The 11,412-nt window shown below is 51.6% G+C and overlaps 1 protein-coding gene across 1 annotated transcript; it reads left to right on the plus strand.

Annotated features, from left to right (window-relative positions):
• Nucleotides 1-1,781: 1,781 nt before the first annotated feature.
• On the plus strand, nucleotides 1,782-11,021 carry DUSP5 (dual specificity phosphatase 5). The gene is made up of 4 exons (XM_027885757.1): nucleotides 1,782-2,294; nucleotides 6,520-6,662; nucleotides 8,092-8,311; nucleotides 10,425-11,021. The coding sequence occupies exons 1-4, from the start codon at nucleotides 1,901-1,903 to the stop codon at nucleotides 10,823-10,825; spliced, it is 1,158 nt and encodes a 385-aa protein (XP_027741558.1). The 5' UTR covers nucleotides 1,782-1,900; the 3' UTR covers nucleotides 10,826-11,021.
• Nucleotides 11,022-11,412: the final 391 nt, after the last annotated feature.

Consider the following 11,412-nt stretch of genomic DNA (forward strand, 5'->3'; position numbering starts at 1 on the left):
CAGCATCTGCCCGCAGCTTCTCTTCCCCTCCCTGCACCACACCGGGACCAGTTTGCCAGCTGGGCTGTTACTGGGGGCTGAGTCCCAAAAGATCCAGGCTGCTTCTCAGCGAGGAAGAAGCGGCTCCTGAAGCTGGGGGCTGAGAGGAAGGAAAGGCAGGCTGTGTGCAGGCGGTGTGGAGATTTCCTGTGTGAGCAGAACCAGGTCACTGCACCCCTGCCTGTGCACTGGCACATGGATCTCACCAGTACCGTGTTTTCAGCAATGGCCAGCTGCTCCCCAGGGTGGGTGCAGGGGAAGGGAAGGAGCTGGGCTGCTGTGGCAGCAGTGGCCAGGTGAAGACAACACCCACGCTCAAATGTGCTTTGAACATCTGCCCCTACCCACAAGCTACTTCTATTTTTGTTCTGTCTCGTACCCTGGCTGACTCAGAGGAGGGGAGCAAGGGGAATCAGGTTAGAAAGAGCCAGATGGGGGGGAGGGAGGGGAGGCTGCAGGGAGTTTGAAAGAGGAAGAGGAGGAGGAGTTGCTTCAAAACCAGTAGTTGCTATTCTTTCCATCAGCTTGAACGTTTTCCTCGCAGTCTGTTTCATGGCTCTTCTGTTTCAGCTGCAGGCAGTTTGAGGCAGGGATGGCACTTCCTGCCTGCTGTGGAGGTGAACATTCTTTCAGGGCACCATCAGAATAAATGACACCCTGCTTTTACACTGCTCCACTGTCATCTGCCTGGGCTGTAATGAGCTTGGCTGGAGCTCATCCTTTTGCCTAACTTCTAGGAATTCCACTCCTCTTTTTGGTCTCTTTACAAACCTTATCTACAAGGAAAGGGCAAGTGCCAAATTTCCTAATTCCTGTGTGTCTAAGTGTCATGATTTCTGGACAAAGGCTCAGTTAGTAGTGTAAGTCTTGCAAGTCCTTGAGGCACAGTCTTGCAGCCACAACGAAAGGGACATGAGACCCTCCCCAGACAGCCATGCCAGCAATTCTCCTATTGCAGGTGACCCTCTCATCCCTGTCCCTATCCCTCCAGAGCATTCATTAGTTTTGCAGAAATGGCACATCTTGCTTTGTCCCAGTGTGTTACTCCTTGTCTTCTCCTTTGCTGACAGACTGCAAACCTTGGGCCAAGTAACCACACATCCTCGGGGATGTTCCCCAGGGAGTTCATGCTGATGAATTCAGTTGCCGAAGCTGCCTAGATACAAACAGTGATCTAAACAACAGGGACCCAGTTCTTTCCAAGGGGGTGTAGGAGCAGGCAGCTCCCATCCCCCGAGCAGCAGCGCTCTCGCAAGCAGGCCTTCCCATGCTCAGGCTTTGCTGGGGGTGAGGAAACGCACAGTGAGGGCGGAATAAACGGAACTGAAGCCCCATTTGCAATCTGGTGTGAGAAACCTGCCCCGGCGTTGCCCTTCCTTCCTTCCTTCATCCTTTCCCTACTGCTCCCCCGCCCCCCCGGTACGCTTCCCGGCTCCTCTGACAGGCTGGGGAGGGGGAGCGGTGATGCCGCGATGAGCCTCAGGCCGATGAGTGGAGAATTTTTGCGGCGTTTTTCAGCTTCCTCTGCCTCCTTGCCTGACTAACGCGGCCGTGGGGGGTGCGGAGGGAGGGGATCCCCGCCGGGGGGCGGTGCGCGGGGCGGGGGATGCCCATGTTTGGGAGGAGGGCGCGTCACTCCCCTAATATGGGCAGTGTCGTCACGGCCCGGCCTCCCATTCATATAAATGCCCGGCGGCCCCGGCCGGGATTCCCTGCCCGGGCTCGGCGCGGAGTCTCCGTCCCTCCTGTCCCATCCAACACCACCGGCCGAGCTCCCGCGGCTCCGCGCTACCACCGGGACCCGTCCCGCCGCTCTGCCCGCTCCTGCCCCGGCTGCGGCGGGGCGCGACCCTCGGTCGGCATGAAAGTCACGTCCCTCGACTGCCGCCAGCTGCGGAAGCTGCTGCGGAAGGAGCCCTCCCGCTGCCTGGTGCTGGACTGCCGGCCCTACCTGTCCTACTCTGCCTCCTGCCTCCGCGGCTCGCTGAACGTGAACCTGAACTCGGTGGTGATGCGGCGGGCCCGCGGCGGGGCCGTGCCCCTGCACTTCGTGGTGCCCGACGCGGCCGCCCGGGCCCGGCTGCTGCTGGGCGGAGAGGGGCCGGCCGGGACCGCCCGCCTGGCCGCCGTGGTGGTGCTGGACCAGAGCACGGGGCACTGGCAGAAGCTGAAGAAGGACAGCACAGCCCAGATCGTCCTCAACGCTCTGCTCTCCAGCCTGCCAGAGGCCGGGGCCAGAGTCTGCTTCCTGAAAGGTGAGAGGGGTGGCGGGGAGAAGGGGGCCGGGGAGGAGCGGCGCGATCGACCCTCCAAGCTCGTCTGGTTGGCGGCGGGCCCCGCAGTGCTCCCGTCCCCTCTCGTTCGCCCCACAGTTAACCTGATTATTCGTGGAGGGCAGAGAGGTAACGCCGGGATTTTGTTTCTTTTCCACCCACTGGAAATAAATCCCGGATAGGCTCTGCGGGCTGAGCTGAAATGCCTTTCCGCTCACCCCCGCCGGGCGTTTAAGAGGCTGATGGAAAATAGAGAATATTAGGGAAGAACAGCAAAAGTTGGTTTATCAAAAGAGAGAGGGGACGGTGACGAGAGACATCGAGGCTGCATGGAAAATAAAATCAACCCCGCGGATGAGAGGAGAGACGAGGTCACCGCTTCTTGCTCTCTGGGTAGCGACACGGAGCGGCCCGCGTTGGGCACCTGAAACTCAGGGATCGATGTCCCCCTCTCCACCCAGGGCGGAGAGGTTTCTCTCTCCATCGGGCACATCGACATTGGCAGGGGAAACCCAGAGGTGAAACTCTAGGGCTCGTCGGGGACAGAAATACCTCCTCCCCTCACGTGTGTTACAGCCCTTAGATTGCGGTTCTTTGTTTTCCTTCCGTGTAACCCAGGGATAATAAAACAATAAATAGCATAGCAAACATAGCAGCGCGCCCTTTCCCTGCTCTCCCGCCGCTGCCTCCCCTGCACTTCTCCTGGCAGCGCCTTTGTCCTTCTGTCCTCTCGGTTTTCTCAGCACACCCCTGACCTCCTCCCGGAGCGGGGCCGTGTCCGGGCGGGGCCGCTCCCGCCCGTAGCACCGCACACGCTGTTGCCGCGGGGCCTCCGGAGCGGGGCTACGCCGAAGTAGCAGTTCCTAAACATCCCCCTTGCTGTATCACGAGGCCATAAATGGAGGAAAAGACCAGGCGATGTTTCTTGAATAAACCCTGCTTCTGTGTCCTCACCGCCCATGGTTAATTCACTCTTATTAAGCCTTTTATCACACTAGTTTTTCTCCTGATGAACCCGGTTGGAGGGCATCTCCTCCGGGGCAAAGGCATCTCCAGCCTGAGTATTGTCCGGTACCGAGGTAGGGGGTTGTTCCCCGAGGGGTTTGTCACCACCCTGGCTCTGTCCTGGAGTCTGACAGTCACCCAAAATCACAAATTTTGCTACTGCAGGGCAGGGATACTGGTACTGTGCTTGGCCACTCAAATCCTTAAGGATCACACTAAAGTAGAGATTAAGAAACATCTCCAGGGTCACGCTGGAAAGTCTGTGGCAAACCAGGAGCCGAATTAAGCTCTGCTGACTGCTCGTTTGGCCACGAGATCGTCCTTCCCGCCTCATGTACTAGCCCCACGCTTTGAAGTGGTGCCTGTGGCTGTGGTCAGTTTGTCAGGGGTGGGGGGTTGATGTAGGCTCTGCTTTGTACCTCTTGTGTTGAGAAGTGTCTTATCTTGAAAGCCTGACGATTTGAGGCGAAAGACATTTCCTCTTAGTGTATGAGAAAGTTTCCTCCTTTTCCTGCTGTGGTTCCCCTTTGCTTTGCTGGAAGTGCTCCAGGTTGCAGGATCAGGCCCGTGAAGTCCACAGTTTCAGATCCGGTGTGGCCCAAGAAGCCAGTGACTCAGTGGACAGCGCTGGTGATTCAGTGCGGCCATGGACCCCCAGGAAGCTGTCATGGTCTGGGCAAGATCCTTGACAGAGAGGAGATTTAAGTCATCCTGGAGAAACGGGTTCTGATCAGGAAAAAAGGTCTTTTGGAGTTCTCTACTAACAACTTTGCAGATAATAGGCTCTAAAACCCCCAGGGAAAAAACCCAACCAAACAAAAAAACTCCTTGAGGTTGCTCCTTATATTTCTATTCTCCCTAGGCATGGGGAGCGGGGAGGAGGTTTTGAAGTGCTAAGGTGATCTCCTTGCAATGATAAGATATGAGGAAGTCACCCCCACACACCAGGTCACTAAGAATCCTGGGGGTCTCACCTCAGGGAGGGCAGGGAGCACAGAGCCACTCCATTCCAGGCCCTCTTCCTTCCCTCCCCTTCTGGCTTCCAGGGTTTGAGTGACACATCTTTCATGTGTGTAGGTGCAGTTTCATTCTGGGTGAGCTCAGCCCCAGCACGGTGAGAGTGGTTGCGTGGCGGGGGAAGAGCTTGCAGAAGGATAAAATAACGGATCGTCCCTTGGTGCTGATAACGATTCTATTACTTATTGATTGAAACAGAAGCGCAGCTCAGCTGCCTGTGATGAGCAACCTCGTATTTGCAGAAATGACCTCAGGGAAGATAGGTTGAGTGGGGAGGGGGAAGAGAGGAGATTGCTGGAGGATGGGATGAGCAGATGACTCACTGTAAGAATGGCCTGCAAATATCCTGATCCCCAAGGCTTGTAATTAACTGTTCACCAGCTGCATGTGTTAGCTGCCCCAGAGACATGAGACATGCATGTCTGTTCGAACACACACGCTGATTTGGCTCGGACAGATCTCTCTGTTAATTCAAGAGTAAAAACAACAACATGGGGTGTAAGTGGGGATAACAGCTATTTATATAAACTGGACATATTTTTCCTGTGAAATGGCGGTGGCTGGGGGGGAGATAAGGTCAGCTATGCAAAACAAGAGGATTAAAAGTTCCACCCCAAGAAGGGCAGTTGGAGATGAGGGAAGTCTGTAGAGCTGCTTGTGTTTATTGTTTTTTCACACTGTGAGTTGTTAGGGGTATCATTTTATCAACCCAGTTGTTGTGGATATCATTTTATCAAACACCCACCCCCTACCATGGTCTCCAGGGTCACTTGGCTGCTTGACCTGCTGCCTCACTCCATGAGCTCTGGGTTGAGCTGGCAGGATGTGCCTGAGGGTAGGAGGAAAGGTACAGGTGCTGAATGCCAATTGACTATAAAGCCACTCTCCTGCCCTCTGCCATGGAAAACAAACTTTCATGACATGCTGGCCACTTGCAACATGAGGAATGAGTAGGCGACTGTAGCATGTCACGAATTTGAGCTCACATCTGCTCAAACATTGCAAACAAATGAGACACCAGCATTACGGGGCTGAAATGCCAGAGCAGCCCTGAATGTACTGGGCAGCCCTGGCAGCAAGGTCGGTGGGGGTCCTGCGGCTTCTCTGATCTTCACCACTTCCTTTGTTTCGAAATCCTTCCCTGCACCAGGGCACCAACACCGGCACTGCTTATCAGGGCGAAACAATTGCAGGTGAATGAATCACATCGGAGGGTTTGCTTTCTCAGCCTTGTTTACTTGAGGGCCACACTCTGAAGGATTACTGAATGTAGCTGTTCATGAGCTTTCGCCATTCATTTCTGCTCTGAAAAAGCACAGGTGGCAGACATGTGGCACACCACTGACGTTTCCAGGCTGCTTCTGCTACCTGACGTATTCACGTTCTTTTTGGAGATTGTGTGCTTCTGTTCAGCCTATTCCCAGCCTGGAAATAGGCAACGATTTAGCTGACAACAAACTTTGAGTAACAATGTAATAATAGGATTAATTCTTTTTCATTAGCAGTGCACTGAATGAAACGAACGCAGTACTTAACCATGCGGAATAGCTCATGTGGGGCTATTCAGTTGTCAAATGCTGTCACAGGATTTCATTAAGTTTTATAGCTGTTATTTAATAGATTGGTTTCAGTGGGACCATCTTCATTACTTTGCTGTCTCGAGCATTGTGGTGATTAATGAGGCAGTTGCAAGTATCCCCCTCATGTCTTTATGTCCATTCAAAAATGCAAATAAAATATTTTTTATGTTGTCACAGCATATATAGTAATGACAGATTTAGAAAAGATGACTCCTGAGTACAGAATCTGTCTCAGACACTGGAAATAGTGCTCATATATAAAATCAAGGGGGAGGGAGTTTAGTCCCCACCATACTGGAGTTAATGGTTGATAGCCTCAACAGAATTACATTCACTAACAGTTTAGATCTGGATTTGCTGGCTTTTGGCAAGTTAATAATTGTCAGTGGTATCAGAGGTTTTTCCTTGGGTGCCCAAAGCCTTTTAAACAAACCCATTTCCCCGGGAGAGCACTGTCCTTCATTAACCCTCCCCCAAGAGCTCATTGCTGTGCGGTGCTATCCCACTGCATTGCAAGTGCTGGAGCTTCATTTCTCCTCCACTTCCATTGAATCAGTTATTTGGAGGGCAAATACTCATATCTTTTTTTTTTTTTTTTTTCCTAGGGGGATATGAAACCTTTAACTCGCAATATCCTGAGTGCTGCGTGGATGGAAAACTCATTTCCCCAGAGAGGACTGAGGCAGAGAGAAATCTTGCCAGCCACTGTGAGAAGCCGAGTGCCAACCACAAACCTGCTTATGACCAGGTGTGTGTCACAGCTGTGGTGGGTGACCTTCCCCTTGTGGGTGTTCTCCCACCTGCCACTGGGCTCTAGAGGCTGGCAGGGTGCCAGTGGCCCTGGTGCTGGTGTGGGCTGTCAATAAGTTGTTGCAGTCCAGGCTGACAGCCTGTGTGCTGAGTAAGTTGCCCTTTATTTGCTGCTGGTCAGCTTTGCCTTCACCTGGATTCAAAATTAGGCAACGGAAGGAGGTAAAACACCCTATCTAGCCCCAAAACTGTATTTGTGAACTGTCTTTATCACAAACCCGGGTAGCATAAGCCATCAGCAGCTCACATCTCCCCAGGAGACTGAAAATGGGCAGGGTAGTGCCTTCCAATACTGTCATTTTTTTGACAGACAAAGAAGCACGCTTTGCCCGTTCCTCCTCTGAGATCCCAGGAGGCTAGTGAGGGGGCCAGGGCCATAGGGCTGCCTCTGAGAAGAGGCTTGAGAGCTACAATTCAACAGGGGAAGTGGGGTTTCCACAGGGGAAGTCATCATGTACCCACCCAGCCAGGGGAACGTGCGTGCTCCGAGATGTCACCCTGCGGTCAGGATGCTTCCGCCAGGGTGTTCATTTCCTGCTGCTGAGGGGAGTCCCCATGTGATGCCCCTCTGCTCTCCCAGGAACACCTCCCACACCAGGTGTCCTCCTGCTGCCTGGGTGGTTCCCAGCTGTCTCTGATGTGTGGGACTCGCAGTGTGGGCTGCTAGAGGTGGGGGTGGAAAGCCAGCTTCTCGCAGCTGGGCGGTGGCAGCAGCTCTTGTGCATCATGGAAAGTTACCTGCCATCTCCAAAACCCTTTGTGACAGACGGTGGCTTTTTTCTTTCATGGTCTCGTCACCCAGCCTTTGGCTTGTGTTGAGGAAGGAGGAACTGAGATCACATCTCGGGCTGGGTGACGCAGTGGGTGCTGCGCTCCGGAGAGGTGTGGGGTGCAGGGGGATGGGGAGCCTAGATCCACTTTTTTTGGTTTGTTTCACCTTTGGACAGGTGACCAGAGGGGCTAAGCCCTGGACTGAGCTAAAGTAGCTTCTTCCTCTGTCCTAATCTTCCTCCCTGCGGGGATGTGGCTCCCTGCCTTGCCCATGCTTCAGTAAAGCCTCAGTGGGAGCAGGCCTCGCATATGAAAGCACTTTGGGTGCATCACGAGGGGCAGCACTTTCAAGAGAGCCAGAAACATCCTGCATATGAGTGGGCTGGATCTGAATTTGTGCCTCACAGATGTGGACAAGAAAATTAACACTTTTTTCCAGCGTGGGCTTTGCCATGGGAACAATTAACTGGCCGGCAGCACTGGGGTCCAAAAAAGCCAGAGGGGGAGGGAGCAGGCATCCACACAGGCTCCCTTGGTTCTCTTGGGTCTCAGGACTCTTGAAAAAGAACTGCATGTTTCTGCTTCTTCTCTTCCAGGGTGGTCCAGTCGAAATCCTGCCTTTTCTCTACCTTGGTAGTGCCTATCATGCTTCCAAATGCGAGTTTCTCGCCAACCTGCACATCACAGCCCTGCTCAACGTCTCCAGGAAGAGCTCAGAGTCCTTCAAAGACCAGTATTGCTACAAGTGGATCCCAGTGGAGGACAGTCACACAGCAGACATCAGCTCTCACTTCCAGGAAGCCATAGACTTCATTGGTAGGTCCAAATGAACAAACACGCTTTGGTGGGAAGGACACATTCTATTCTGTCTGTTCCTGGATATCACAACAAAAACTTTCAAGCTCCTTCCATTCCCCAACATTTCTTTTGGCAGGATTTCTGTGAGGAAGGAAGAAAGAAGGATATTCAGAGCAAGGTCTCTGTCCTTCTCTCCAGGCTAGGAGGCTGAGGAAGGAAAATGGTTCCTCTTGTCTAACCTCTGGCAGATGGGACAAGTGAGCTGGTTAGATTTTTTAAAGCAAGTGTAGCTGTAACTTCAGCATGACAGGGAGTAAAGAAGTATGGTTAAATAAGACTGAAGTCTACTGAATTTTGTAAAGGAAAAAGAACAGTTTCTCAAACTTGCATGTCAGACCTGGTAACAGCCAGGTAAAGCAGAGTCAGTTTATCACCTTGCTGTGCTGACATATCCCAAAGGCAGGGTCTTAAAAATCCATTGTACCCCCTTATAGCAGAGCTCTTTCCATTCCTGCTTTTGATAATGCTGATATCGCTGATATCTCACCCTGGAATCAAACGTCCCAATGCAAAAAAATTAAGACTCCTTTAGAAAACTTTGTGCCATTCCCTTCCAAATCTTCCTGTGCTAGGCTGCGTGGGTGAGTGAAGGCCAGCTGTGCCAGGGAGCACAATGGAGAAGGTCCTCCATGAGAACCACAGGGTGGTTTGGTGGGGTGGAGCAGCCTGAGCTGGGTGGAGATAATGTTGAAATAGGTGCTGTTGCTCTCCAGGAATATTCAAGAGAGAAAGAGAAAAAAGCACGGTTATAGACTCTCTGGACTCATTTTTAGCTGAGTTTGAGTCCTTCAGCAGTGTGGGTAGAATTACAAAAACCTGACCTGAGGGCCCTTTGAGTCCTTCTCCTTCCTGGTAAGGGACATCTCACACCTTTTAGGGAAATAATAATTTATGGCATTCTTCTGTCCCATCCCTAACCCCTTCTGATAGCTGTCAAGTCACTTGGAAATTTCCCAGACTTTGAGGATGACTTTAATTTTCACTTTCTTTTAAAACTGGGTGTGTGGTGTAGATGCTTGGGATGACTCAAATCCATGTCTTCCTTGTTTTGTGCAGTAGTTAAATATAACTGGACATGGTGGCACCAGTCCCTGGTAGATGATCAAAGGCAGGCAAATGATAACTTGCTCAGCTCTGTTTCACTGAGCTCTACACTCAGCACAGTTATCCATAAATTGGAGCTTGAACATATTGCTCAAGGCAATAGAGCAGAGAAGGTCTATTTTTGAACAGTATTTTTGTGTGGAAAGGGCTTATTTTAAGCACATTCTCTTCAATCTAATAACAATCATTGTGTTGTGTTAGTAACCACAGTGGCTCCTGTTGTGTAAAATGGGTGCTTTGCATAAGCCTTTTATATCCTGACTTAAGTCCAAGCATCCTTTAACCAGGCTGTAATTAGCAACTGCCTACCAGTGCTTGTGTGCTTTGTGGTGAGGCCCCAGGGACTGAGCTCAGCCTCTCCACCCAAGGGCACCCGTCAAGGGCTCACCTCCTGGTACTGCTGTGTGCTGCCAGCTGGCCATGCACGCAGTTAGGACTTTAGGAAAAATCCTGTTTTTCTAGCATAGTTGATGAGGAGAAGGCAGCCCCTGCAGTTTTTGAAAGACCAGGTGGTGGGAGGGGTCACCAGGCTGGGCTTGGGTCATCATTTTGAGCTGCAGGCTGAGAAATGCATCTACAGCAAACACAAGTATTGCCCAGATATCTGATCTCTGTATCACAGTGTTCTGCAGTGTGGGTGTTGTTCCAAAACTTGTGTTTTGGAAAGTGTCACATGGAAGGGGACAGTGATAGACTTTAAAAAAAAAAAAAAATGCAAAAAGAACCAAATCATGATCCACAGATTCTGAAACCAAGTATCATCTCCAGCTCTGCTCCATCACAGGCTGTGTTTTGTCCCCCTTGTCCTTTGATCTCCATGTCTCCCTCAGTACCCAACAGGAGAGCAAACCTCTCCTTGCTGGCAGATCGGCATTATGCTGTACTCCCTGTCCAGGGCTGGGTGTGTGTCACAGTGTCCTCTCCATCCCAACAACAACTGACCTCTGCAATGCCTTTTTCCCCCTAGATTACGTCAGGCGAACAGGGGGCAAGATCCTGGTGCACTGCGAGGCGGGGATTTCACGCTCCCCCACCATCTGCATGGCCTATCTCATGAAGACCAAGAAGCTCCGCCTGGACGAAGCCTTCGATTACATCAAGCAGCGCCGGAGCCTGATCTCGCCCAACTTTGGCTTCATGGGCCAGCTGCTACAATACGAGTCAGAGATCTTGTCTTCCACTCCCAGCCCCCCCGTCGCCTCGTGCAAAAGAGAAGCCGCGTCTTTCTTTGCAGAGGAACTGACATTAGGCAAAAACTTTGAAGGCTCGTGTTTTGCATTTCCTACCTCAGTGCTGAGTTCTGTGCCCCTCCACTCTCCTGTCCACCAGCTGAAACTCAGCCCCATGACGGCATCTTCGTCTTGCTGAGTGCCGTGGGGAGACCAGAGGTGTGGTCCTCTGATCCAAACTGTGATCCCCAACAGGAACATTTCATGAACGTGCAATAGAGAAACTTCATCGACTTAGTCTGAGATGGAGTGGTTGTCATGGGTCATACGTTGTGACTGTAAGATGCAAGTGCTCTAAGTGTGGCAGGTTTTCTGAACTTTTATTGTCCTTTTTTAAAAAAAACCCAAGTGCTTTTTTTTTAGGTTTTTATCCACACAATGTGCACCCACTACTGTATTTCCAGATTCCTGGGGAACGACGAGAGTCTGTTTACTATGTTCTCAGTTCCCATCTCCTTCCCATCTTACTTTTGAAAAGACCCTTATTTAAAGTTTTAAGCAATAAACAGCAGCACCAGGGAAGAAAGTAAAATGAAAAGCAACATCTTTGCAACCACAGAGGTGGTGGGAGGGAATATTTGTTCAACTCTTTCTGGCTTTCTTCCTCCCCTCTCATGTGTCATGTTTCAGGGAGCAAAGAGCTGGTGTGCCAGGAGGGGGGGCCTTTCCCAGGACACTATTGCACAACCAGGTGAAAATCCCCTCTCCTGCTCCAGCCTCTGAAGT

This window comes from Empidonax traillii, unplaced genomic scaffold, assembly GCF_003031625.1.
Source record: "Empidonax traillii isolate 1590-97213 ecotype Southwest subspecies unplaced genomic scaffold, ASM303162v1 scaffold171:size1303362, whole genome shotgun sequence".
Lineage (NCBI taxonomy): Eukaryota > Metazoa > Chordata > Aves > Passeriformes > Tyrannidae > Empidonax > Empidonax traillii.

What these genes read in the sequence shown, in the direction of transcription:
- DUSP5 (XM_027885757.1), top strand. Translation starts at nt 1,901, where the DNA reads ATGAAAGTCACGTCCCTCGACTGCCGCCAGCTGCGGAAGCTGCTGCGG. An exon ending in CAGAGTCTGCTTCCTGAAAG is followed by an intron (nt 2,295 to 6,519) that starts GTGAGAGGGGTG and finishes TTTTTTTCCTAG; the next exon opens with GGGGATATGAAACCTTTAAC. An exon ending in ACAAACCTGCTTATGACCAG is followed by an intron (nt 6,663 to 8,091) that starts GTGTGTGTCACA and finishes CTTCTCTTCCAG; the next exon opens with GGTGGTCCAGTCGAAATCCT.